Source organism: Oncorhynchus nerka, linkage group LG22, assembly GCF_034236695.1.
Source record: "Oncorhynchus nerka isolate Pitt River linkage group LG22, Oner_Uvic_2.0, whole genome shotgun sequence".
Classification (NCBI taxonomy): domain Eukaryota; kingdom Metazoa; phylum Chordata; class Actinopteri; order Salmoniformes; family Salmonidae; genus Oncorhynchus; species Oncorhynchus nerka.
In genome coordinates this window covers 102818938-102845903 of record NC_088417.1, presented here as the reverse complement: position 1 = coordinate 102845903, position 26966 = coordinate 102818938, and the positions used below count along the sequence as shown (strand labels likewise).

At 53.6% G+C, this 26966-nt stretch overlaps 1 protein-coding gene across 1 annotated transcript; it reads right to left on the bottom strand.

Moving 5' to 3' along the window:
• Nucleotides 1-4024: 4024 nt before the first annotated feature.
• Nucleotides 4025-26895, bottom strand: LOC115126556 (SOSS complex subunit C-like). Its single transcript, XM_029656181.2, has 4 exons — nucleotides 26645-26895; nucleotides 24667-24763; nucleotides 5014-5089; nucleotides 4025-4682 (listed from the first exon to the last, which is right to left on the bottom strand). Exons 1-4 carry the CDS (start codon nucleotides 26661-26663, stop codon nucleotides 4563-4565), a joined length of 312 nt encoding a protein of 103 aa, XP_029512041.1. The 5' UTR covers nucleotides 26664-26895; the 3' UTR covers nucleotides 4025-4562.
• Nucleotides 26896-26966: the final 71 nt, after the last annotated feature.

Below are 26966 nucleotides of genomic sequence, written 5' to 3'. Positions count from 1 at the left end.
TTACAGACCTATCCATCCACTCTGTTACAGACCTATCCATCCTGCCCTGCCTCTAGACCCAAACTGTTACAGACCTATCCATCCTGCCCTGCCTCTCCAAACTGTTACAGATCCTATATCCATCCTACCCTGTCCTGCCTCTAGACCCAAACTGTTACAGACCTATATCCATCCTGCCCTGCCTCTAGACCCAAACTGTTACAGACCTATATCCATCCTGACTCTGCCTTTCTAAAGTCTTCGAAAGCCAAGTTAATAAACAGATCACTGATCATTTTGAATCCCAACGTACCTTCTCCGCTGTGCAATCTGGTTTCAGAGCTGGTCCTGGGTTCACCTCGGCCACGCTCAAGGTCCTAAATGATATCATAACCGCCATCGATAAAAGACAATACTGTGCAGCTGTATTCATCGACCTGGCCAAGGCTTTCGACTCTGTCAATCACCACATTCTTATCGGCAGACTCAACAGCCTTTGTTTCTCAAATGATTGCCTTGCCTGGTTCACCAACTACTTCTCAGACAGTGTTCAGTGTGTCAAATCGGAGGGCCTGTTGTCCGGTTCTCTGGCAGTCTCTATGGGGGTACCACAGGGTTCAATTCTCGGGCCGACTCATTTCTCTGTATATATCAACGATGTCGCTCTTGCTGCTGGTGATTCTCTGATCCACCTCTATGCAGACACTGTGTTAACTAACCTCCAATTTTTTTTTTTTAATTTTTTTAAATGAGCTTCAATGCCATACAACACTTCTTTCCTAGCCTCCAACTGCTCTTAAATGCTAGTAAAACCAAATGCATGCTTTTCAACCGTTCGCTGCCAGCACCCGCCCGCCTAACTAGCATCAATGTCAATGAATAACATTGATTTTGTCCAGGTGGGAAAGAGCAGTGTGGAGTGCAATAAAGACTGCATCATCTGTGGATCTGTTTGGGCCAGTATGCAAATTGGAGTGGGTCTAGGGTTTCTGGGATGATGGTGTTGATGTGAGCCATGCCCAGCCTTTCAAAGCACTTCATGGCTACAGTCGTTTAGGCAGGTTACCTTAGTGTTCTTGGGCACAGACACTATGGTGGTCTGCTTGAAACATGTTGGTATTACAGACTCGGACAAGGAGAAGTTGAAAATGTCAGTGAAGACGCTTGCTAGTGGGTCAGCGCATGTTCACAGTACACGTCCTGGTAATCCGTCTGGCCCTGCGGCCTTGTGTTTCGGCTGTGTTTCCTTTGTAGTCTGTAATGATTTGCAGGCCCTGCCACATCCGACGAGCGTCAGAGCCGGTGTAGTACAACTCGATCTTAGTCCTGTATTGACCCTTTGCCTGTTTGTTGGTTCGTCCGAGGGAATAGCTTGATTTCTTATAAGTTTCCGGGTTAGAGTCCCGCTCCTTGAAAGCGGCAGCTCTAGCTTTTAGCTCAGTACGGGTGTTGCCTGTAATCCATGGCTTCTGATTGGGGTATGTACGTACAGTCACTGTGGGGACGACATCATCAATGCACTTATTGACGAACCCAATGACTGATATGGTGTACTCCTCAATGCCATTGGATGAATCCCGGAACATGTTCCAGTCTGTGATAGCAAAACAGTCCTGTAGCTTAGCATCTACTTCATCTGACCACTCACTGGTGCTTCCTGCTTTAATTTTTAGCTTGTAAGCAGGAATGAGGAGGACATAATTATGGTCAGATTTGCCAAATGGAGGGCGAAGGAGAGCTTTGTATGCATCTCTGTGTGTGGAGTATAGGTTGTCCATAGTTATTTTCCCCTCTGGTTGCACATTTAACATGTTGATAGAAATGAGGTAAAGCTGATTTAAGTTTCCATGCATTATTAAAGTCCCCGGCTACTAGGAGCCTCCGGATGAGCATTTTCTTGTTTGCTTATGAGTTCATGAGCTCATTCACTGATGGACTGGGCTGTTAACGACCCACATTACCCGAATGGTGATGCGTCTTTACGCATTTAAATCAAAATGTCTCAAGTCAATCGCTTGGTCTGACATGTAATACATATAAATACAATAAAGTACACATACTAAAAGATAAAGAAGTGTTTTTTTTTACAGAACTGCAAACTTCAAGGAGTAGGCCAGGGCATTCAGGTAGTTGGTTTTGACAGTGCTGATTTAATAGTCGTATTGTGATTCATTTCACACTGGTTTTTAGAATCCCACAATCGTATTTGTGTAAATTCTACGTCGTTCTGTTGGTGCCACTGAAGTAGGTAGGCTGATACCCTATTTCATGGATGTACAATCTCTAGTTTAATCTGTAAAATGCATATTAGTATGCCCCCAATGCAATTCTAAAGTGTAATACATACAATACATAGTGTGATTTCACCAGTGTTTTCTGTTTATTGACAATCATTTATTTTATTTCATATAAATAATGTAACAACATTACACAATTTGTTTTTGTTTTTTAACTTATCTATTCCAAATGTGACTTGTAGCACTATAGGCTAACCCAACGTAGCACTATAGGCTAAACCCAACGTAGCACTATAGGCTAACCCAACGTAGCACTATAGGCTAACCCAACGTAGTACTATAGGCTAACCCAACGTAGCATTATAGGCTAACCCAACGTAGCACTATAGGCTAATCCAACGTAGCACTATAGGCTAACCCAACGTAGCACTATAGGCTAACCCAACGTAGCACTATAGGCTAACCCAACGTAGCACTATAGGCTAACCCAACGTAGCACTATAGGCTAACCCAACGTAGCACTATAGGCTAACCCAACGTAGTACTATAGGCTACTCAACGTAGCACTATAGGCTAACCCAACGTAGCACTATAGGCTAACCCAACGTAGCACTATAGGCTAACCCAACGTAGCACTATAGGCTAACCCAACGTAGCACTATAGGCTAACCCAACGTAGCACTATAGGCTAACCCAACGTAGCACTATAGGCTAAACCCACGCAAATGTGACTGTTTACTCAGAGCACTATAGGCTACCCAACGTAGCTTCGATGCAATAATATAGTTTTTACATTGTGACTCTTTTGGTCGCGAAAAATGGAGACAATTTACCCGGTTTCATAAAAAAATTATGTTTTCTGTCTACAAAGGCAAATCTATACTGAACAAAAAATAGAAACGCAACAACTTTAAAAGAGTTGAGTCAATTTAAATAAATTCATTAGGATCTAATCTATGGATTTCACATGACTGGGCAGGCGCACAGCCATGGGTGGACCTGGTAGGGCCCACCGACTGGGGAGTCAGGCCCAGCCAATGGGGAGTCAGGCCCACCGACTGGGGAGTCAGGCCCACCCACTGGGGAGTCAGGCCCACCCACTGGGGAGTCAGGCCCACCGACTGGGGAGTCAGGTCCAGCCACTGGGGAGTCAGGCCCACCGACTGGGGAGTCAGGCCCACCGACTGGGGAGTCAGGCCCACCGACTGGGGAGTCAGGCCCACCGACTGGGGAGTCAGGCCCAGCCACTGGGGAGTCAGGTCCACCCACTGGGGAGTCAGGCCCAGCCACTGGGGAGTCAGGCCCAGCCACTGGGGAGTCAGGCCCAGCCACTGGGGAGTCAGGCCCAGCCACTGGGGAGTCAGGCCCACCGACTGGGGAGTCAGGCCCACCGACTGGGGAGTCAGGCCCACCGACTGGGGAGTCAGGCCCAGCGACTGGGGAGTCAGGCCCAGCGACTGGGGAGTCAGGCCCACCGACTGGGGAGTCAGGCCCACCGACTGGGGAGTCAGGCCCAGCCACTGGGGAGTCAGGTCCAGCCACTGGGGAGTCAGGCCCACCGACTGGGGAGTCAGGCCCACCGACTGGGGAGTCAGGCCCACCGACTGGGGAGTCAGGCCCACCGACTGGGGAGTCAGGCCCACCGACTGGGGAGTCAGGCCCAGCCACTGGGGAGTCAGGCCCAGACACTGGGGAGTCAGGCCCACCGACTGGGGAGTCAGGCCCACCGACTGGGGAGTCAGGCCCACCGACTGGGGAGTCAGGCCCAGCCACTGGGGAGTCAGGCCCAGCCACTGGGGAGTCAGGCCCACCCACTGGGGAGTCAGGCCCACCCACTGGGGAGTCAGGCCCACCCACTGGGGAGTCAGGCCCAGCCAATCAGAATGAGTTTTTCCTCAAAGGGCTTTATTACAGACCACAATACTCCTCAGTTTTAAAGTTAACAAAAAATGTCCATTTGTCATATCCTGGAAGGTCTAGTGGCCTCCCTCTGGGTGGACCTGGTAGGGCATAGGCCCACCGACTGGGGAGTCAGGCCCAGCCAATCAGAATGAGGGCTTTTCCCTCTGGAAGGGAAGAAACAGTTAATGGTTAAATGTTCTGAAAAGCAGCGGGGGCCAATTTCATATCACCTCTGACCAGAATATCGACAGCCAATTTCATATCACCTCTGACCAGAATATCGACAGCCAATTTCATATCACCTCTGACCAGAATATCGACAGCCAATTTCAGGTAATTTCCCGACGATTCTACATGTGGATTCGACAACACCAAACAGCTGATCTGTAACACACCGTGGCCAACTGCTACTTCTAGCCGTTGGTCTTTCTGCCATGTTTTCTTTTAAAGGTTCTGTAGTTCTGCTGCTGAAGGTGGGTCTGGTTGTGGCAGCACGGGGAGGATCAGGTTCCCGAAGGACGAGTCTTGAGTGATGAAGAAACCAGAAGAGTGTGTATGGGCATGCTGTAACAACAACAACAACAACAACAACAACACAAGGAAGATGAGTTACACAATAATGTACGAGAACAATAACCGCGGCAACCAGGGAGCCTTAGTCGGACAGTACAGCAACATACTTCACTTCCTGTATATACAGAGAGCAGTATGGCTCTGGAGCCACCTATAAACTGCCCAAGGGAAAATCCCAGATCTGAAGTGGTTGGATTGGTCTAAGTTACAGTGTGGTCACCTCGCTTACATCCGTCAAATCACTAATAGATCCGTGCATACTTAAAAATGGAAACAAGGAAGGATGCATTTCTGAAGTTCTACAACGAGGTCAAGACCTTACCTGCAGAGCTGCTTCCTGCTGGGCAACGATGTGCTGCTGCTCAGTGTGGTCTCTGAAGGCTTTATTCAGGCCAGGTCTGGAGAGAGGGATGGGGGGGTAGAGGTCAGGGGTCACACGCGTCACTGAATCAAGGTATGCATCCCAAGTAGCACCATATTCCCTATATAGTACATGTACTACTTTTGAGTTTTGACCAGAGGCTTATTGGCCCTGATCTATAGTAGAACACTGGGAGGTGGGCCCTGGTCTATAGTAGAACACTGGGAGGTGGGCCCTGGTCTATAGTAGAACACTGGGAGGTGGGCCCTGGTCTATAGCAGAACACTGGGAGTGGGCCCTGGTCTATAGTAGAACACTGGGAGTGGGCCCTGGTCTATAGCAGAACACTGGGAGTGGGCCCTGGTCTATAGTAGAACACTGGGAGGTGGGCCCTGGTCTATAGTAGAACACTGGGAGTGGGCCCTGGTCCATAGTAGAACACTGGGAGTGGGCCCTGGTCTATACTAGAACACTGGGAGTGGGCCCTGGTCTATAGTAGAACACTGGCAGTGGGCCCTGGTCTATAGTAGAACACTGGGAGTGGGCCCTGGTCTATAGCAGAACACTGGGAGTGGGCCCTGGTCTATAGTAGAACACTGGGAGGTGGGCCCTGGTCTATAGTAGAACACTGGGAGTGGGCCCTGGTCTATAGTAGAACACTGTGAGTGGGCCCTGGTCTATAGTAGAACACTGGGAGTGGGCCCTGGTCTATAGTAGAACACTGGCAGTGGGCCCTGGTCTATAGTAGAACACTGGGAGTGGGCCCTGGTCTATAGTAGAACACTGGGAGTGGGCCCTGGTCTATAGTAGAACACTGGGAGTGGGCCCTGGTCTATAGTAGAACACTGGGAGGTGGGCCCTGGTCTATAGTAGAACACTGGGAGGTGGGCCCTGGTCTATAGTAGAACACTGGGAGTGGGCCCTGGTCTATAGTAGAACACTGGGAGTGGGCCCTGGTCTATAGCAGAACACTGGCAGTGGGCCCTGGTCAATAGCAGAACACTGGCAGTGGGCCCTGGTCTATAGAACACTGGGAGTGGGCCCTGGTCTATAGAACACTGGGAGTGGGCCCTGGTCTATAGCAGAACACTGGCAGTGGGCCCTGGTCTATAGTAGAACACTGGCAGTGGGCCCTGGTCTATAGTAGAACACTGGCAGTGGGCCCTGGTCTATAGCAGAACACTGGCAGTGGGCCCTGGTCAATAGCAGAACACTGGCAGTGGGCCCTGGTCTATAGTAGAACACTGGGAGTGGGCCCTGGTCTATAGTAGAACACTGGGAGTGGGCCCTGGTCTATAGTATAACACTGTGAGTGGGCCCTGGTCTATAGTAGAACACTGGGAGTGGGCCCTGGTCTATAGTAGAACACTGGGAGTGGGCCCTGGTCTATAGTAGAACACGGAGTGGGCCCTGGTCTATAGTAGAACACTGGGAGTGGGCCCTGGTCTATAGTAGAACACTGGGAGTGGGCCCTGGTCTATAGTAGAACACTGGGAGTGGGCCCTGGTCTATAGTAGAACACTGGCAGTGGGCCCTGGTCAATAGCAGAACACTGGCAGTGGGCCCTGGTCTATAGTAGAACACTGGCAGTGGGCCCTGGTCTATAGTAGAACACTGGCAGTGGGCCCTGGTCTATAGCAGAACACTGGCAGTGGGCCCTGGTCAATAGCAGAACACTGGCAGTGGGCCCTGGTCTATAGTAGAACACTGGCAGTGGGCCCTGGTCTATAGCAGAACACTGGCAGTGGGCCCTGGTCAATAGCAGAACACTGGCAGTGGGCCCTGGTCTATAGCAGAACACTGGGAGTGGGCCCTGGTCTATAGTAGAACACTGGGAGTGGGCCCTGGTCTATAGTAGAACACTGGCAGTGGGCCCTGGTCTATAGAACACTGGGAGTGGGCCCTGGTCAATAGCAGAACACTGGCAGTGGGCCCTGGTTTATAGTAAAACACTGGCAGTGGGCCCTGGTCTATAGTAGAACACTGGCAGTGGGCCCTGGTCTATAGCAGAACACTGGCAGTGGGCCCTGGTCTATAGTAGAACACTGGGAGTGGGCCCTGGTCTATAGTAGAACACTGGGAGTGGGCCCTGGTCTATAGTAGAACACTGGGAGGTGGGCCCTGGTCTAGAGTAGAACACTGGGAGTGGGCCCTGGTCTATAGTAGAACACTGGGAGTGGGCCCTGGTCTATAGTAGAACACTGGGAGTGGGCCCTGGTCTATAGTAGAACACTGGGAGTGGGCCCTGGTCTATAGTAGAACACTGGGAGTGGGCCCTGGTCTATAGCAGAACACTGGCAGTGGGCCCTGGTCTATAGAACACTGGGAGTGGGCCCTGGTCAATAGCAGAACACTGGCAGTGGGCCCTGGTCTATAGTAGAACACTGGCAGTGGGCCCTGGTCTATAGTAGAACACTGGCAGTGGGCCCTGGTCTATAGTAGAACACTGGGAGTGGGCCCTGGTCTATAGTAGAACACTGGGAGTGGGCCCTGGTCTATAGTAGAACACTGGGAGTGGGCCCTGGTCTATAGTAGAACACTGGGAGTGGGCCCTGGTATATAGTAGAACACTGGGAGTGGGCCCTGGTCTATAGTAGAACACTGGGAGTGGGCCCTGGTCTATAGTAGAACACTGGGAGGTGGGCCCTGGTCTATAGTAGAACACTGGGAGTGGGCCCTGGTCTATAGTAGAACACTGGGAGTGGGCCCTGGTCTATAGTAGAACACTGGGAGTGGGCCCTGGTCTATAGTAGAACACTGGCAGTGGGCCCTGGTCAATAGCAGAACACTGGCAGTGGGCCCTGGTCTATAGAACACTGGGAGTGGGCCCTGGTCAATAGCAGAACACTGGCAGTGGGCCCTGGTCTATAGAACACTGGGAGTGGGCCCTGGTCAATAGCAGAACACTGGCAGTGGGCCCTGGTCTATAGTAGAACACTGGCAGTGGGCCCTGGTCTATAGTAGAACACTGGCAGTGGGCCCTGGTCTATAGCAGAACACTGGCAGTGGGCCCTGGTCAATAGCAGAACACTGGCAGTGGGCCCTGGTCTATAGTAGAACACTGGGAGTGGGCCCTGGTCTATAGTAGAACACTGGGAGTGGGCCCTGGTCTATAGTAGAACACTGGGAGTGGGCCCTGGTCTATAGTAGAACACTGGGAGTGGGCCCTGGTCCATAGTAGAACACTGGGAGTGGGCCCTGGTCTATAGTAGAACACTGGGAGTGGGCCCTGGTCTATAGTAGAACACTGGGAGTGGGCCCTGGTCCATAGTAGAACACTGGGAGTGGGCCCTGGTCCATAGTAGAACACTGGGAGTGGGCCCTGGTCTATAGTAGAACACTGGGAGTGGGCCCTGGTCTATAGTAGAACACTGGGAGTGGGCCCTGGTCTATAGTAGAACACTGGGAGTGGGCCCTGGTCTATAGTAGAACACTGGCAGTGGGCCCTGGTCTATAGTAGAACACTGGCAGTGGGCCCTGGTCTATAGTAGAACACTGGGAGTGGGCCCTGGTCTATAGTAGAACACTGGGAGTGGGCCCTGGTCTATAGTAGAACACTGGGAGTGGGCCCTGGTCTATAGTAGAACACTGGGAGTGGGCCCTGGTCAATAGCAGAACACTGGCAGTGGGCCCTGGTCTATAGAACACTGGGAGTGGGCCCTGGTCAATAGCAGAACACTGGCAGTGGGCCCTGGTCTATAGTAGAACACTGGCAGTGGGCCCTGGTCTATAGTAGAACACTGGCAGTGGGCCCTGGTCTATAGTAGAACACTGGGAGTGGGCCCTGGTCTATAGTAGAACACTGGGAGTGGGCCCTGGTCAATAGCAGAACACTGGCAGTGGGCCCTGGTCTATAGAACACTGGGAGTGGGCCCTGGTCTATAGAACACTGTGAGTGGGCCCTGGTCTATAGCAGAACACTGGCAGTGGGCCCTGGTCTATAGCAGAACACTGGCAGTGGGCCCTGGTCAATAGCAGAACACTGGCAGTGGGCCCTGGTCTATAGTAGAACACTGGCAGTGGGCCCTGGTCTATAGCAGAACACTGGCAGTGGGCCCTGGTCAATAGCAGAACACTGGCAGTGGGCCCTGGTCTATAGCAGAACACTGGGAGTGGGCCCTGGTCTATAGTAGAACACTGGGAGTGGGCCCTGGTCTATAGTAGAACACTGGCAGTGGGCCCTGGTCTATAGAACACTGGGAGTGGGCCCTGGTCAATAGCAGAACACTGGCAGTGGGCCCTGGTCTATAGTAAAACACTGGCAGTGGGCCCTGGTCTATAGTAGAACACTGGCAGTGGGCCCTGGTCTATAGCAGAACACTGGCAGTGGGCCCTGGTCTATAGTAGAACACTGGGAGTGGGCCCTGGTCTATAGTAGAACACTGGGAGTGGGCCCTGGTCTATAGTAGAACACTGGGAGGTGGGCCCTGGTCTAGAGTAGAACACTGGGAGTGGGCCCTGGTCTATAGTAGAACACTGGGAGTGGGCCCTGGTCTATAGTAGAACACTGGGAGTGGGCCCTGGTCTATAGTAGAACACTGGGAGTGGGCCCTGGTCTATAGTAGAACACTGGGAGTGGGCCCTGGTCTATAGCAGAACACTGGCAGTGGGCCCTGGTCTATAGAACACTGGGAGTGGGCCCTGGTCAATAGCAGAACACTGGCAGTGGGCCCTGGTCTATAGTAGAACACTGGCAGTGGGCCCTGGTCTATAGTAGAACACTGGCAGTGGGCCCTGGTCTATAGCAGAACACTGGCAGTGGGCCCTGGTCTATAGTAGAACACTGGGAGTGGGCCCTGGTCAATAGCAGAACACTGGCAGTGGGCCCTGGTCTATAGTAGAACACTGGGAGTGGGCCCTGGTCTATAGTAGAACACTGGGAGTGGGCCCTGGTCTATAGTAGAACACTGGGAGTGGGCCCTGGTCTATAGTAGAACACTGGGAGTGGGCCCTGGTCTATAGTAGAACACTGGGAGTGGGCCCTGGTATATAGTAGAACACTGGGAGTGGGCCCTGGTCTATAGTAGAACACTGGGAGTGGGCCCTGGTCTATAGTAGAACACTGGGAGGTGGGCCCTGGTCTATAGTAGAACACTGGGAGTGGGCCCTGGTCTATAGTAGAACACTGGGAGTGGGCCCTGGTCTATAGTAGAACACTGGGAGTGGGCCCTGGTCTATAGTAGAACACTGGCAGTGGGCCCTGGTCAATAGCAGAACACTGGCAGTGGGCCCTGGTCTATAGAACACTGGGAGTGGGCCCTGGTCAATAGCAGAACACTGGCAGTGGGCCCTGGTCTATAGTAGAACACTGGCAGTGGGCCCTGGTCTATAGTAGAACACTGGCAGTGGGCCCTGGTCTATAGCAGAACACTGGCAGTGGGCCCTGGTCAATAGCAGAACACTGGCAGTGGGCCCTGGTCTATAGTAGAACACTGGGAGTGGGCCCTGGTCTATAGTAGAACACTGGGAGTGGGCCCTGGTCTATAGTAGAACACTGGGGAGTGGGCCCTGGTCCATAGTAGAACACTGGGAGTGGGCCCTGGTCTATAGTAGAACACTGGGAGTGGGCCCTGGTCTATAGTAGAACACTGGGAGTGGGCCCTGGTCCATAGTAGAACACTGGGAGTGGGCCCTGGTCTATAGTAGAACACTGGGAGTGGGCCCTGGTCTATAGTAGAACACTGGGAGTGGGCCCTGGTCTATAGTAGAACACTGGGAGTGGGCCCTGGTCTATAGTAGAACACTGGGAGTGGGCCCTGGTCTATAGTAGAACACTGGCAGTGGGCCCTGGTCTATAGTAGAACACTGGGAGTGGGCCCTGGTCTATAGTAGAACACTGGGAGTGGGCCCTGGTCTATAGTAGAACACTGGGAGTGGGCCCTGGTCTATAGTAGAACACTGGGAGTGGGCCCTGGTCAATAGCAGAACACTGGCAGTGGGCCCTGGTCTATAGAACACTGGGAGTGGGCCCTGGTCTATAGAACACTGTGAGTGGGCCCTGGTCTATAGCAGAACACTGGCAGTGGGCCGTGGTCTATAGTAGAACACTGGCAGTGGGCCCTGGTCTATAGTAGAACACTGGCAGTGGGCCCTGGTCTATAGCAGAACACTGGCAGTGGGCCCTGGTCAATAGCAGAACACTGGCAGTGGGCCCTGGTCTATAGCAGAACACTGGCAGTGGGCCCTGGTCTATAGCAGAACACTGGCAGTGGGCCCTGGTCAATAGCAGAACACTGGCAGTGGGCCCTGGTCTATAGCAGAACACTGGGAGTGGGCCCTGGTCTATAGTAGAACACGGAGTGGGCCCTGGTCTATAGTATAACACTGGGAGTGGGCCCTGGTCTATAGTATAACACTGGGAGTGGGCCCTGGTCTATAGTAGAACACTGGGAGTGGGCCCTGGTCTATAGTAGAACACTGGGAGTGGGCCCTGGTCTATAGTAGAACACTGGGAGTGGGCCCTGGTCTATAGTAGAACACTGGCAGTGGGCCCTGGTCAATAGCAGAACACTGGCAGTGGGCCCTGGTATATAGAACACTGGGAGTGGGCCCTGGTCAATAGCAGAACACTGGCAGTGGGCCCTGGTCTATAGTAGAACACTGGCAGTGGGCCCTGGTCTATAGTAGAACACTGGCAGTGGGCCCTGGTCTATAGTAGAACACTGGCAGTGGGCCCTGGTCTATAGTAGAACACTGGCAGTGGGCCCTGGTCTATAGCAGAACACTGGCAGTGGGCCCTGGTCAATAGCAGAACACTGGCAGTGGGCCCTGGTCTATAGTAGAACACTGGGAGTGGGCCCTGGTCTATAGCAGAACACTGGCAGTGGGCCCTGGTCAATAGCAGAACACTGGCAGTGGGCCCTGGTCAATAGCAGAACACTGGCAGTGGGCCCTGGTCTATAGCAGAACACTGGGAGTGGGCCCTGGTCTATAGAACACTGGGAGTGGGCCCTGGTCAATAGCAGAACACTGGCAGTGGGCCCTGGTCTATAGAACACTGGGAGTGGGCCCTGGTCAATAGCAGAACACTGGCAGTGGGCCCTGGTCTATAGCAGAACACTGGCAGTGGGCCCTGGTCAATAGCAGAACACTGGCAGTGGGCCCTGGTCTATAGTAGAACACTGGGAGTGGGCCCTGGTCTATAGTAGAACACTGGGAGTGGGCCCTGGTCTATAGTAGAACACTGGGAGTGGGCCCTGGTCTATAGTAGAACACTGGGAGTGGGCCCTGGTCCATAGTAGAACACTGGGAGTGGGCCCTGGTCTATAGTAGAACACTGGGAGTGGGCCCTGGTCTATAGTAGAACACTGGGAGTGGGCCCTGGTCCATAGTAGAACACTGGGAGTGGGCCCTGGTCTATAGTAGAACACTGGGAGTGGGCCCTGGTCTATAGTAGAACACTGGGAGTGGGCCCTGGTCTATAGTAGAACACTGGGAGTGGGCCCTGGTCTATAGTAGAACACTGGGAGTGGGCCCTGGTCTATAGTAGAACACTGGCAGTGGGCCCTGGTCTATAGTAGAACACTGGGAGTGGGCCCTGGTCTATAGTAGAACACTGGGAGTGGGCCCTGGTCTATAGTAGAACACTGGGAGTGGGCCCTGGTCAATAGCAGAACACTGGCAGTGGGCCCTGGTCTATAGAACACTGGGAGTGGGCCCTGGTCTATAGAACACTGGGAGTGGGCCCTGGTCTATAGCAGAACACTGGCAGTGGGCCCTGGTCTATAGTAGAACACTGGCAGTGGGCCCTGGTCTATAGTAGAACACTGGCAGTGGGCCCTGGTCTATAGCAGAACACTAGCAGTGGGCCCTGGTCAATAGCAGAACACTGGCAGTGGGCCCTGGTCTATAGCAGAACACTGGCAGTGGGCCCTGGTCTATAGCAGAACACTGGCAGTGGGCCCTGGTCAATAGCAGAACACTGGCAGTGGGCCCTGGTCTATAGCAGAACACTGGCAGTGGGCCCTGGTCTATAGTATAACACTGGGAGTGGGCCCTGGTCTATAGTAGAACACTGGGAGTGGGCCCTGGTCTATAGTAGAACACTGGCAGTGGGCCCTGGTCAATAGCAGAACACTGGCAGTGGGCCCTGGTCTATAGAACACTGGGAGTGGGCCCTGGTCAATAGCAGAACACTGGCAGTGGGCCCTGGTCTATAGTAGAACACTGGCAGTGGGCCCTGGTCTATAGTAGAACACTGGCAGTGGGCCCTGGTCTATAGTAGAACACTGGCAGTGGGCCCTGGTCTATAGCAGAACACTGGCAGTGGGCCCTGGTCAATAGCAGAACACTGGCAGTGGGCCCTGGTCTATAGTAGAACACTGGGAGTGGGCCCTGGTCTATAGCAGAACACTGGCAGTGGGCCCTGGTCAATAGCAGAACACTGGCAGTGGGCCCTGGTCTATAGTAGAACACTGGGAGTGGGCCCTGGTCTATAGTAGAACACGGAGTGGGCCCTGGTCTATAGTAGAACACTGGCAGTGGGCCCTGGTCTATAGAACACTGGGAGTGGGCCCTGGTCAATAGCAGAACACTGGCAGTGGGCCCTGGTCTATAGTAAAACACTGGCAGTGGGCCCTGGTCTATAGTAGAACACTGGCAGTGGGCCCTGGTCTATAGCAGAACACTGGCAGTGGGCCCTGGTCAATAGTAGAACACTGGGAGTGGGCCCTGGTCTATAGTAGAACACTGGGAGTGGGCCCTGGTCTATAGTAGAACACTGGGAGTGGGCCCTGGTCTATAGTAGAACACTGGGAGTGGGCCCTGGTCTATAGTAGAACACTGGGAGTGGGCCCTGGTCTATAGTAGAACACTGGGAGTGGGCCCTGGTCTATAGTAGAACACTGGGAGGTGGGCCCTGGTCTAGAGTAGAACACTGGAAGTGGGCCCTGGTCTATAGTAGAACACTGGGAGTGGGCCCTGGTCTATAGTAGAACACTGGGAGTGGGCCCTGGTCTATAGTAGAACACTGGGAGTGGGCCCTGGTCTATAGTAGAACACTGGCAGTGGGCCCTGGTCTATAGTAGAACACTGGCAGTGGGCCCTGGTCTATAGCAGAACACTGGCAGTGGGCCCTGGTCTATAGCAGAACACTGGCAGTAGGCCCTGGTCAATAGCAGAACACTGGCAGTGGGCCCTGGTCTATAGCAGAACACTGGGAGTGGGCCCTGGTCTATAGTAGAACACTGGGAGTGGGCCCTGGTCTATAGTAGAACACTGGGAGTGGGCCCTGGTCTATAGTAGAACACTGGGAGTGGGCCCTGGTCCATAGAACAGTAGAACACTGGGAGTGGGCCCTGGTCTATAGTAGAACACTGGGAGTGGGCCCTGGTCTATAGTAGAACACTGGCAGTGTGCCCTGGTCAATAGTAGAACACTGGGAGTGGGCCCTGGTCTATAGTAGAACACTGGGAGTGGGCCCTGGTCTATAGTAGAACACTGGGAGTGGGCCCTGGTCTATAGTAGAACACTGGGAGTGGGCCCTGGTCTATAGCAGAACACTGGCAGTGGGCCCTGGTCAATAGCAGAACACTGGCAGTGGGCCCTGGTCAATAGCAGAACACTGGCAGTGGGCCCTGGTCAATAGCAGAACACTGGCAGTGGGCCCTGGTCTATAGAACACTGGCAGTGGGCCCTGGTCAATAGCAGAACACTGGCAGTGGGCTCTGGTCTATAGCAGAACACTGGCAGTGGGCCCTGGTCTATAGTAGAACACTGGCAGTGGGCCCTGGTCTATAGTAGAACACTGGCAGTGGGCCCTGGTCTATAGCAGAACACTGGCAGTGGGCCCTGGTCAATAGCAGAACACTGGCAGTGGGCCCTGGTCTATAGTAGAACACTGGGAGTGGGCCCTGGTCTATAGTAGAACACTGGGAGTGGGCCCTGGTCTATAGCAGAACACTGGGCAGTGGGCCCTGGTCAATAGCAGAACACTGGCAGTCAATAGCAGAACACTGGCAGTGGGCCCTGGTCTATAGCAGAACACTGGGAGTGGGCCCTGGTCTATAGAACACTGGGAGTGGGCCCTGGTCAATAGCAGAACACTGGCAGTGGGCCCTGGTCTATAGAACACTGGGAGTGGGCCCTGGTCAATAGCAGAACTGGCTGGGCAGTGGGCCCTGGTCAATAGCAGAACACTGGCAGTGGGCCCTGGTCTATAGTAGAACACTGGGAGTGGGCCCTGGTCTATAGTAGAACACTGGGAGTGGGCCCTGGTCTATAGTAGAACACTGGGAGTGGGCCCTGGTCTATAGTAGAACACTGGGAGTGGGCCCTGGTCCATAGTAGAACACTGGGAGTGGGCCCTGGTCTATAGTAGAACACTGGGAGTGGGCCCTGGTCTATAGTAGAACACTGGGAGTGGGCCCTGGTCCATAGTAGAACACTGGGAGTGGGCCCTGGTCTATAGTAGAACACTGGGAGTGGGCCCTGGTCTATAGTAGAACACTGGGAGTGGGCCCTGGTCTATAGTAGAACACTGGGAGTGGGCCCTGGTCTATAGTAGAACACTGGGAGTGGGCCCTGGTCTATAGTAGAACACTGGCAGTGGGCCCTGGTCTATAGTAGAACACTGGGAGTGGGCCCTGGTCTATAGTAGAACACTGGGAGTGGGCCCTGGTCTATAGTAGAACACTGGGAGTGGGCCCTGGTCAATAGCAGAACACTGGCAGTGGGCCCTGGTCTATAGAACACTGGGAGTGGGCCCTGGTCTATAGAACACTGGGAGTGGGCCCTGGTCTATAGCAGAACACTGGCAGTGGGCCCTGGTCTATAGTAGAACACTGGCAGTGGGCCCTGGTCTATAGTAGAACACTGGCAGTGGGCCCTGGTCTATAGCAGAACACTAGCAGTGGGCCCTGGTCAATAGCAGAACACTGGCAGTGGGCCCTGGTCTATAGCAGAACACTGGCAGTGGGCCCTGGTCTATAGCAGAACACTGGCAGTGGGCCCTGGTCAATAGCAGAACACTGGCAGTGGGCCCTGGTCTATAGCAGAACACTGGGAGTGGGCCCTGGTCTATAGTAGAACACGGAGTGGGCCCTGGTCTATAGTATAACACTGGGAGTGGGCCCTGGTCTATAGTAGAACACTGGGAGTGGGCCCTGGTCTATAGTAGAACACTGGCAGTGGGCCCTGGTCAATAGCAGAACACTGGCAGTGGGCCCTGGTCTATAGAACACTGGGAGTGGGCCCTGGTCAATAGCAGAACACTGGCAGTGGGCCCTGGTCTATAGTAGAACACTGGCAGTGGGCCCTGGTCTATAGTAGAACACTGGCAGTGGGCCCTGGTCTATAGTAGAACACTGGCAGTGGGCCCTGGTCTATAGCAGAACACTGGCAGTGGGCCCTGGTCAATAGCAGAACACTGGCAGTGGGCCCTGGTCTATAGTAGAACACTGGGAGTGGGCCCTGGTCTATAGCAGAACACTGGCAGTGGGCCCTGGTCAATAGCAGAACACTGGCAGTGGGCCCTGGTCTATAGCAGAACACTGGGAGTGGGCCCTGCTCTATAGTAGAACACTGGGAGTGGGCCCTGGTCTATAGTAGAACACTGGCAGTGGGCCCTGGTCTATAGAACACTGGGAGTGGGCCCTGGTCAATAGCAGAACACTGGCAGTGGGCCCTGGTCTATAGTAAAACACTGGCAGTGGGCCCTGGTCTATAGTAGAACACTGGCAGTGGGCCCTGGTCTATAGCAGAACACTGGCAGTGGGCCCTGGTCAATAGTAGAACACTGGGAGTGGGCCCTGGTCTATAGTAGAACACTGGGAGTGGGCCCTGGTCTATAGTAGAACACTGGGAGTGGGCCCTGGTCTATAGTAGAACACTGGGAGTGGGCCCTGGTCTATAGTAGAACACTGGGAGTGGGCCCTGGTCTATAGTAGAACACTGGGAGTGGGCCCTGGTCTATAGTAGAACACTGGGAGGTGGGCCCTGGTCTAGAGTAGAACACTGGAAGTGGGCCCTGGTCTATAGTAGAACACTGGGAGTGGGCCCTGGTCTATAGTAGAACACTGGGAGTGGGCCCTGGTCTATAGTAGAACACTGGGAGTGGGCCCTGGTCTATAGTAGAACACTGGCAGTGGGCCCTGGTCTATAGTAGAACACTGGCAGTGGGCCCTGGTCTATAGCAGAACACTGGCAGTGGGCCCTGGTCTATAGCAGAACACTGGCAGTAGGCCCTGGTCAATAGCAGAACACTGGCAGTGGGCCCTGGTCTATAGCAGAACACTGGGAGTGGGCCCTGGTCTATAGTAGAACACTGGGAGTGGGCCCTGGTCTATAGTAGAACACTGGGAGTGGGCCCTGGTCTATAGTAGAACACTGGGAGTGGGCCCTGGTCCATAGTAGAACACTGGGAGTGGGCCCTGGTCCATAGTAGAACACTGGGAGTGGGCCCTGGTCTATAGTAGAACACTGGGAGTGGGCCCTGGTCTATAGTAGAACACTGGCAGTGTGCCCTGGTCAATAGTAGAACACTGGGAGTGGGCCCTGGTCTATAGTAGAACACTGGGAGTGGGCCCTGGTCTATAGTAGAACACTGGGAGTGGGCCCTGGTCTATAGTAGAACACTGGGAGTGGGCCCTGGTCTATAGCAGAACACTGGCAGTGGGCCCTGGTCAATAGCAGAACACTGGCAGTGGGCCCTGGTCAATAGCAGAACACTGGCAGTGGGCCCTGGTCAATAGCAGAACACTGGCAGTGGGCCCTGGTCTATAGAACACTGGGAGTGGGCCCTGGTCAATAGCAGAACACTGGCAGTGGGCTCTGGTCTATAGCAGAACACTGGCAGTGGGCCCTGGTCTATAGTAGAACACTGGCAGTGGGCCCTGGTCTATAGTAGAACACTGGCAGTGGGCCCTGGTCTATAGCAGAACACTGGCAGTGGGCCCTGGTCAATAGCAGAACACTGGCAGTGGGCCCTGGTCTATAGTAGAACACTGGGAGTGGGCCCTGGTCTATAGTAGAACACTGGGAGTGGGCCCTGGTCTATAGTAGAACACTGGGAGTGGGCCCTGGTCCATAGTAGAACACTGGGAGTGGGCCCTGGTCTATACTAGAACACTGGGAGTGGGCCCTGGTCTATAGCAGAACACTGGCAGTGGGCCCTGGTCTATAGTAGAACACTGGCAGTGGGCCCTGGTCTATAGCAGAACACTGGCAGTGGGCCCTGGTCAATAGCAGAACACTGGCAGTGGGCCCTGGTCTATAGTAGAACACTGGGAGTGGGCCCTGGTCTATAGTAGAACACTGGGAGTGGGCCCTGGTCTATAGTAGAACACTGGGAGTGGGCCCTGGTCCATAGTAGAACACTGGGAGTGGGCCCTGGTCTATACTAGAACACTGGGAGTGGGCCCTGGTCTATACTAGAACACTGGCAGTGGGCCCTGGTCTATAGTAGAACACTGGCAGTGGGCCCTGGTCTATAGTAGAACACTGGCAGTGGGCCCTGGTCTATAGCAGAACACTGGCAGTGGGCCCTGGTCAATAGCAGAACACTGGCAGTGGGCCCTGGTCTATAGTAGAACACTGGGAGTGGGCCCTGGTCTATAGTAGAACACTGGGAGTGGGCCCTGGTCTATAGTAGAACACTGGCAGTGGGCCCTGGTCTATAGTAGAACACTGGCAGTGTGCCCTGGTCAATAGTAGAACACTGGGAGTGGGCCCTGGTCTATAGTAGAACACTGGGAGTGGGCCCTGGTCTATAGTAGAACACTGGGAGTGGGCCCTGGTCTATAGTAGAACACTGGGAGTGGGCCCTGGTCTATAGCAGAACACTGGCAGTGGGCCCTGGTCAATAGCAGAACACTGGCAGTGGGCCCTGGTCAATAGCAGAACACTGGCAGTGGGCCCTGGTCAATAGCAGAACACTGGCAGTGGGCCCTGGTCTATAGAACACTGGGAGTGGGCCCTGGTCAATAGCAGAACACTGGCAGTGGGCTCTGGTCTATAGCAGAACACTGGCAGTGGGCCCTGGTCTATAGTAGAACACTGGCAGTGGGCCCTGGTCTATAGTAGAACACTGGCAGTGGGCCCTGGTCTATAGCAGAACACTGGCAGTGGGCCCTGGTCAATAGCAGAACACTGGCAGTGGGCCCTGGTCTATAGTAGAACACTGGGAGTGGGCCCTGGTCTATAGTAGAACACTGGGAGTGGGCCCTGGTCTATAGTAGAACACTGGGAGTGGGCCCTGGTCCATAGTAGAACACTGGGAGTGGGCCCTGGTCTATACTAGAACACTGGGAGTGGGCCCTGGTCTATAGCAGAACACTGGCAGTGGGCCCTGGTCTATAGTAGAACACTGGCAGTGGGCCCTGGTCTATAGCAGAACACTGGCAGTGGGCCCTGGTCAATAGCAGAACACTGGCAGTGGGCCCTGGTCTATAGTAGAACACTGGGAGTGGGCCCTGGTCTATAGTAGAACACTGGGAGTGGGCCCTGGTCTATAGTAGAACACTGGGAGTGGGCCCTGGTCCATAGTAGAACACTGGGAGTGGGCCCTGGTCTATACTAGAACACTGGGAGTGGGCCCTGGTCTATACTAGAACACTGGCAGTGGGCCCTGGTCTATAGTAGAACACTGGCAGTGGGCCCTGGTCTATAGTAGAACACTGGCAGTGGGCCCTGGTCTATAGCAGAACACTGGCAGTGGGCCCTGGTCAATAGCAGAACACTGGCAGTGGGCCCTGGTCTATAGTAGAACACTGGGAGTGGGCCCTGGTCTATAGTAGAACACTGGGAGTGGGCCCTGGTCTATAGTAGAACACTGGGAGTGGGCCCTGGTCTATAGTAGAACACTGGGTGTGGGCCCTGGTCCATAGTAGAACACTGGGAGTGGGCCCTGGTCTATAGTAGAACACTGGGAGTGGGCCCTGGTCTATAGTAGAACACTGGGAGTGGGCCCTGGTCTATAGTAGAACACTGGGAGTGGGCCCTGGTCTATAGTAGAACACTGGGAGTGGGCCCTGGTCTATAGCAGAACACTGGCAGTGGGCCCTGGTCAATAGCAGAACACTGGCAGTGGGCCCTGGTCTATAGAACACTGGGAGTGGGCCCTGGTCAATAGCAGAACACTGGCAGTGGGCCCTGGTCTATAGTAGAACACTGGCAGTGGGCCCTGGTCTATAGTAGAACACTGGCAGTGGGCCCTGGTCTATAGCAGAACACTGGCAGTGGGCCCTGGTCTATAGCAGAACACTGGCAGTGGGCCCTGGTCAATAGCAGAACACTGGCAGTGGGCCCTGGTCTATAGTAGAACACTGGGAGTGGGCCCTGGTCTATAGTAGAACACTGGGAGTGGGCCCTGGTCTATAGTAGAACACTGGGAGGTGGGCCCTGGTCTATAGTAGAACACTGGGAGGTGGGCCCTGGTCTATAGTAGAACACTGGGAGTGGGCCCTGGTCTATAGTAGAACACTGGGAGTGGGCCCTGGTCTATAGTAGAACACGGAGTGGGCCCTGGTCTATAGTAGAACACTGGCAGTGGGCCCTGGTCAATAGCAGAACACTGGCAGTGGGCCCTGGTCTATAGAACACTGGGAGTGGGCCCTGGTCAATAGCAGAACACTGGCAGTGGGCCCTGGTCTATAGCAGAACACTGGCAGTGGGCCCTGGTCTATAGCAGAACACTGGCAGTGGGCCCTGGTCAATAGCAGAACACTGGCAGTGGGCCCTGGTCTATAGTAGAACACTGGGAGTGGGCCCTGGTCTATAGTAGAACACTGGGAGTGGGCCCTGTTCTATAGTAGAACACTGGCAGTGGGCCCTGGTCTATAGAACACTGGGAGTGGGCCCTGGTCTATAGTAGAACACGGAGTGGGCCCTGGTCTATAGTAGAACACTGGCAGTGGGCCCTGGTCTATAGAACACTGGGAGTGGGCCCTGGTCAATAGCAGAACACTGGCAGTGGGCCCTGGTCTATAGTAAAACACTGGCAGTGGGCCCTGGTCTATAGTAGAACACTGGCAGTGGGCCCTGGTCTATAGCAGAACACTGGCAGTGGGCCCTGGTCAATAGTAGAACACTGGGAGTGGGCCCTGGTCTATAGTAGAACACTGGGAGTGGGCCCTGGTCTATAGTAGAACACTGGGAGTGGGCCCTGGTCTATAGTAGAACACTGGGAGTGGGCCCTGGTCTATAGTAGAACACTGGGAGTGGGCCCTGGTCTATAGTAGAACACTGGGAGTGGGCCCTGGTCTATAGTAGAACACTGGGAGGTGGGCCCTGGTCTAGAGTAGAACACTGGAAGTGGGCCCTGGTCTATAGTAGAACACTGGGAGTGGGCCCTGGTCTATAGTAGAACACTGGGAGTGGGCCCTGGTCTATAGTAGAACACTGGGAGTGGGCCCTGGTCTATAGTAGAACACTGGCAGTGGGCCCTGGTCTATAGTAGAACACTGGCAGTGGGCCCTGGTCTATAGCAGAACACTGGCAGTGGGCCCTGGTCTATAGCAGAACACTGGCAGTAGGCCCTGGTCAATAGCAGAACACTGGCAGTGGGCCCTGGTCTATAGCAGAACACTGGGAGTGGGCCCTGGTCTATAGTAGAACACTGGGAGTGGGCCCTGGTCTATAGTAGAACACTGGGAGTGGGCCCTGGTCTATAGTAGAACACTGGGAGTGGGCCCTGGTCCATAGTAGAACACTGGGAGTGGGCCCTGGTCCATAGTAGAACACTGGGAGTGGGCCCTGGTCTATAGTAGAACACTGGGAGTGGGCCCTGGTCTATAGTAGAACACTGGCAGTGGGCCCTGGTCTATAGTAGAACACTGGCAGTGTGCCCTGGTCAATAGTAGAACACTGGGAGTGGGCCCTGGTCTATAGTAGAACACTGGGAGTGGGCCCTGGTCTATAGTAGAACACTGGGAGTGGGCCCTGGTCTATAGTAGAACACTGGGAGTGGGCCCTGGTCTATAGCAGAACACTGGCAGTGGGCCCTGGTCAATAGCAGAACACTGGCAGTGGGCCCTGGTCAATAGCAGAACACTGGCAGTGGGCCCTGGTCAATAGCAGAACACTGGCAGTGGGCCCTGGTCTATAGAACACTGGGAGTGGGCCCTGGTCAATAGCAGAACACTGGCAGTGGGCTCTGGTCTATAGCAGAACACTGGCAGTGGGCCCTGGTCTATAGTAGAACACTGGCAGTGGGCCCTGGTCTATAGTAGAACACTGGCAGTGGGCCCTGGTCTATAGCAGAACACTGGCAGTGGGCCCTGGTCAATAGCAGAACACTGGCAGTGGGCCCTGGTCTATAGTAGAACACTGGGAGTGGGCCCTGGTCTATAGTAGAACACTGGGAGTGGGCCCTGGTCTATAGTAGAACACTGGGAGTGGGCCCTGGTCCATAGTAGAACACTGGGAGTGGGCCCTGGTCTATACTAGAACACTGGGAGTGGGCCCTGGTCTATAGCAGAACACTGGCAGTGGGCCCTGGTCTATAGTAGAACACTGGCAGTGGGCCCTGGTCTATAGCAGAACACTGGCAGTGGGCCCTGGTCCATAGTAGAACACTGGGAGTGGGCCCTGGTCTATACTAGAACACTGGGAGTGGGCCCTGGTCTATACTAGAACACTGGCAGTGGGCCCTGGTCTATAGTAGAACACTGGCAGTGGGCCCTGGTCTATAGTAGAACACTGGCAGTGGGCCCTGGTCTATAGCAGAACACTGGCAGTGGGCCCTGGTCAATAGCAGAACACTGGCAGTGGGCCCTGGTCTATAGTAGAACACTGGGAGTGGGCCCTGGTCTATAGTAGAACACTGGGAGTGGGCCCTGGTCTATAGTAGAACACTGGGAGTGGGCCCTGGTCTATAGTAGAACACTGGGAGTGGGCCCTGGTCCATAGTAGAACACTGGGAGTGGGCCCTGGTCTATAGTAGAACACTGGGAGTGGGCCCTGGTCTATAGTAGAACACTGGGAGTGGGCCCTGGTCTATAGTAGAACACTGGCAGTGGGCCCTGGTCAATAGCAGAACACTGGCAGTGGGCCCTGGTCTATAGTAGAACACTGGGAGTGGGCCCTGGTCTATAGTAGAACACTGGGAGTGGGCCCTGGTCTATAGTAGAACACTGGGAGTGGGCCCTGGTCTATAGTAGAACACTGGGAGTGGGCCCTGGTCCATAGTAGAACACTGGGAGTGGGCCCTGGTCTATAGTAGAACACTGGGAGTGGGCCCTGGTCTATAGTAGAACACTGGCAGTGGGCCCTGGTCTATAGAACACTGGGAGTGGGCCCTGGTCAATAGCAGAACACTGGCAGTGGGCCCTGGTCTATAGTAGAACACTGGCAGTGGGCCCTGGTCTATAGTAGAACACTGGCAGTGGGCCCTGGTCTATAGCAGAACACTGGCAGTGGGCCCTGGTCTATAGCAGAACACTGGCAGTGGGCCCTGGTCAATAGCAGAACACTGGCAGTGGGCCCTGGTCTATAGTAGAACACTGGGAGTGGGCCCTGGTCTATAGTAGAACACTGGGAGTGGGCCCTGGTCTATAGTAGAACACTGGGAGGTGGGCCCTGGTCTATAGTAGAACACTGGGAGGTGGGCCCTGGTCTATAGTAGAACACTGGGAGTGGGCCCTGGTCTATAGTAGAACACTGGGAGTGGGCCCTGGTCTATAGTAGAACACTGGGAGTGGGCCCTGGTCTATAGTAGAACACGGAGTGGGCCCTGGTCTATAGTAGAACACTGGCAGTGGGCCCTGGTCAATAGCAGAACACTGGCAGTGGGCCCTGGTCTATAGAACACTGGGAGTGGGCCCTGGTCAATAGCAGAACACTGGCAGTGGGCCCTGGTCTATAGCAGAACACTGGCAGTGGGCCCTGGTCTATAGCAGAACACTGGCAGTGGGCCCTGGTCAATAGCAGAACACTGGCAGTGGGCCCTGGTCTATAGTAGAACACTGGGAGTGGGCCCTGGTCTATAGTAGAACACTGGGAGTGGGCCCTGTTCTATAGTAGAACACTGGCAGTGGGCCCTGGTCTATAGAACACTGGGAGTGGGCCCTGGTCAATAGCAGAACACTGGCAGTGGGCCCTGGTCTATAGAACACTGGGAGTGGGCCCTGGTCAATAGCAGAACACTGGCAGTGGGCCCTGGTCTATAGTAGAACACTGGCAGTGGGCCCTGGTCTATAGTAGAACACTGGCAGTGGGCCCTGGTCTATAGCAGAACACTGGCAGTGGGCCCTGGTCAATAGCAGAACACTGGCAGTGGGCCCTGGTCTATAGTAGAACACTGGGAGTGGGCCCTGGTCTATAGTAGAACACGGAGTGGGCCCTGGTCTATAGTAGAACACTGGCAGTGGGCCCTGGTCTATAGAACACTGGGAGTGGGCCCTGGTCTATAGTAGAACACTGGGAGTGGGCCCTGGTCTATAGTAGAACACTGGCAGTGGGCCCTGGTCAATAGCAGAACACTGGCAGTGGGCCCTGGTCTATAGAACACTGGGAGTGGGCCCTGGTCTATAGTAGAACACTGGGAGTGGGCCCTGGTCTATAGTAGAACACTGGCAGTGGGCCCTGGTCTATAGCAGAACACTATACGAGACACAACCAAGATTTATTTCACTGACACGACCCACTATTGACAGATAGATACATGTTCATTCCTAATACCTGGCTGCAGGGTTATTCATGGATGAGTTCTGTATCAAGCGTCTCTTCTCCTTGTCCAGGTCAGCCAAAATGGCCACCCGGTTCTTGTTCTGGACTCCTGATGGCAGAAAAAAACAGAAGATCATGAAAATAATCAGCACAAATAGCTAGCTCTATTCTAGCTAGCTCTATTCTAGCTAGCTCTATTCTAGCTAGCTCTTATCCAGGGCTCTATTCTAGCTAGCTCTATTCTAGCTAGCTCTTATCCAGGGCTCTATTCTAGCTAGCTCTTATCCAGGGCTCTATTCTAGCTAGCTCTTATCCAGGACTCTATTCTAGCTAGCTCTTATCCAGGGCTCTATTCTAGCTAGCTCTTATCCAGGGCTCTATTCTAGCTAGCTCTTATCCAGGGCTCTATTCTAGCTAGCTCTTATCCAGGGCTCTATTCTAGCTAGCTCTTATCCAGGGCTCTAATCTAGCTAGCTCTTATCCAGGACTCTAATCTAGCTAGCTCTTATCCAGGGCTCTATTCTAGCTAGCTCTTATCCGGGACTCTATTCTAGCTAGCTCTTATCCAGGGCTCTATTCTAGCTAGCTCTTATCCGGGGCTCTATTCTAGCTAGCTCTTATCCGGGGCTCTATTCTAGCTAGCTCTTATCCAGGGCTCTATTCTAGCTAGCTCTTATCCAGGGCTCTATTCTAGCTAGCTCTTATCCAGGGCTCTATTCTAGCTAGCTCTTATCCGGGACTCTATTCTAGCTAGCTCTTATCCAGGGCTGTTGAAGAAGATTCAGAGCTCTATTCAATCAGATATGATTTAGCCCACATCTGCATAGCGGTTGTTTTGGCGGTGTCAGAGGGGGAACTGCGTTAGAGCTGTCAAATCCACAAGCGGCTCCATGCATTATATCTAAAGCAGACAATGTGACTCTGTGCAACCAATGGCAATAAGAGAAATCCCATGCAGCCTTGTTCGCAAATTGAAACACTGGAATGTGAGATGTAATCTACACTTCGATTATGATAGAAATCTTCATTATTTCGTGGAAATGTAACAAGCACACTAAATCGGTGTGAGGTCCAAATGTAAGTACTTTTTTTTGTTTTGAGTCAGTCTGTTCAGTTATCCTCTCAGTCCGTCGCCTCGTCGGGCTCGAACCAGGGACCCTCTGCACACAGACAACAGTCACCCTCGAAGCATCTTTACCACAAAGCATCGCTCCACAAAAGCCGCGGGGAACAACTACTTCAAGGTCTCAAAGCGAGTGACGTCACCGATTGAAACGCTATTAGCGCGCACCACCACTAACTAGCTAGCCGTTTCACATCGGTTACATCAGTCTTTACCCAACAAGGTCACGTTAAGATATCAGTTAACCAGTGCTTTTTGTGGGGAATCCACAGGTGCCACGTTTATGGTCATGTCGCAGCCGTGTGCAGGAGGGATATCCCAAGATGTGGGAAGTGTGCAGGAGGGCGATCCCAAGATGTGGGAAGTGTGCAGGAGGACACGGGACAGAGGACTGTGTCATTTCGGTGGATAAAGTTGTGTGTCAACTGTAGGGGTGCTCATGTTGCTGGGGATCGGAAGTGTCCGGAGCGAAGGTGGCAGGTTGATGTGGCCAGTCAGAGTAGTAATTGGGGGCGGTAAAGAAACATAGACGGCAACCGCCATTAAACCTCACAGGAAGGAAGTTTAATCATTAGGTAGACATTTCAGATGTGTCCATATAAAAACAGGACTATTGGGGAAATCGTTCTTCTTGCAAAGCATGTAAACGTTTTAAAAACAAACTATTACATGAATCTGACTATCCACAATAACCGTATTGTTGTGTGTCCGTATCCCCGATTTGACCGCTCCAACGCGATTACACCACTTGAGGTAGAAAGACCTGAATTTCCGCGATGCGGATTGAATTGAGCCCCAGGATTTTGCATCAACAAGCCGCACAAAACGCCCTGGATATTCGACCCTGCCTTTTACTACTTGACTTACCCGGTGCAGGCGACGCCATGTCAGAAAGACTGGTTGCAGCCTAAACAATATAAAGCATTAAATAGAGCCAGCTATCACAGTGTTAGTTAACATCTACACTGGGGACAGACGAATCGACCACGGATAGCAGATGTTTCAGATTTTACCCATCGTTCAAATAGTTACACAACTATCACATATAATCGTATGTTTAACTCCAACTAAACTACTTCGCTAGATACAGAAACAAACACCGCAGAAACACACGCGTGTCAACAAAAGTCACGTGATTGTTGAAAGTGTCATTACTTCCGGTTACTGTTATTCTACTTCCGCGACTGCG

What these genes read in the sequence shown, in the direction of transcription:
- LOC115126556 (XM_029656181.2), bottom strand. An exon ending in ATGAATAACCCTGCAGCCAG is followed by an intron (nt 5,090 to 24,666) that starts GTATTAGGAATG and finishes CCCTCTCTCCAG; the next exon opens with ACCTGGCCTGAATAAAGCCT. An exon ending in AGCAGGAAGCAGCTCTGCAG is followed by an intron (nt 4,683 to 5,013) that starts GTAAGGTCTTGA and finishes TTGTTGTTACAG; the next exon opens with CATGCCCATACACACTCTTC.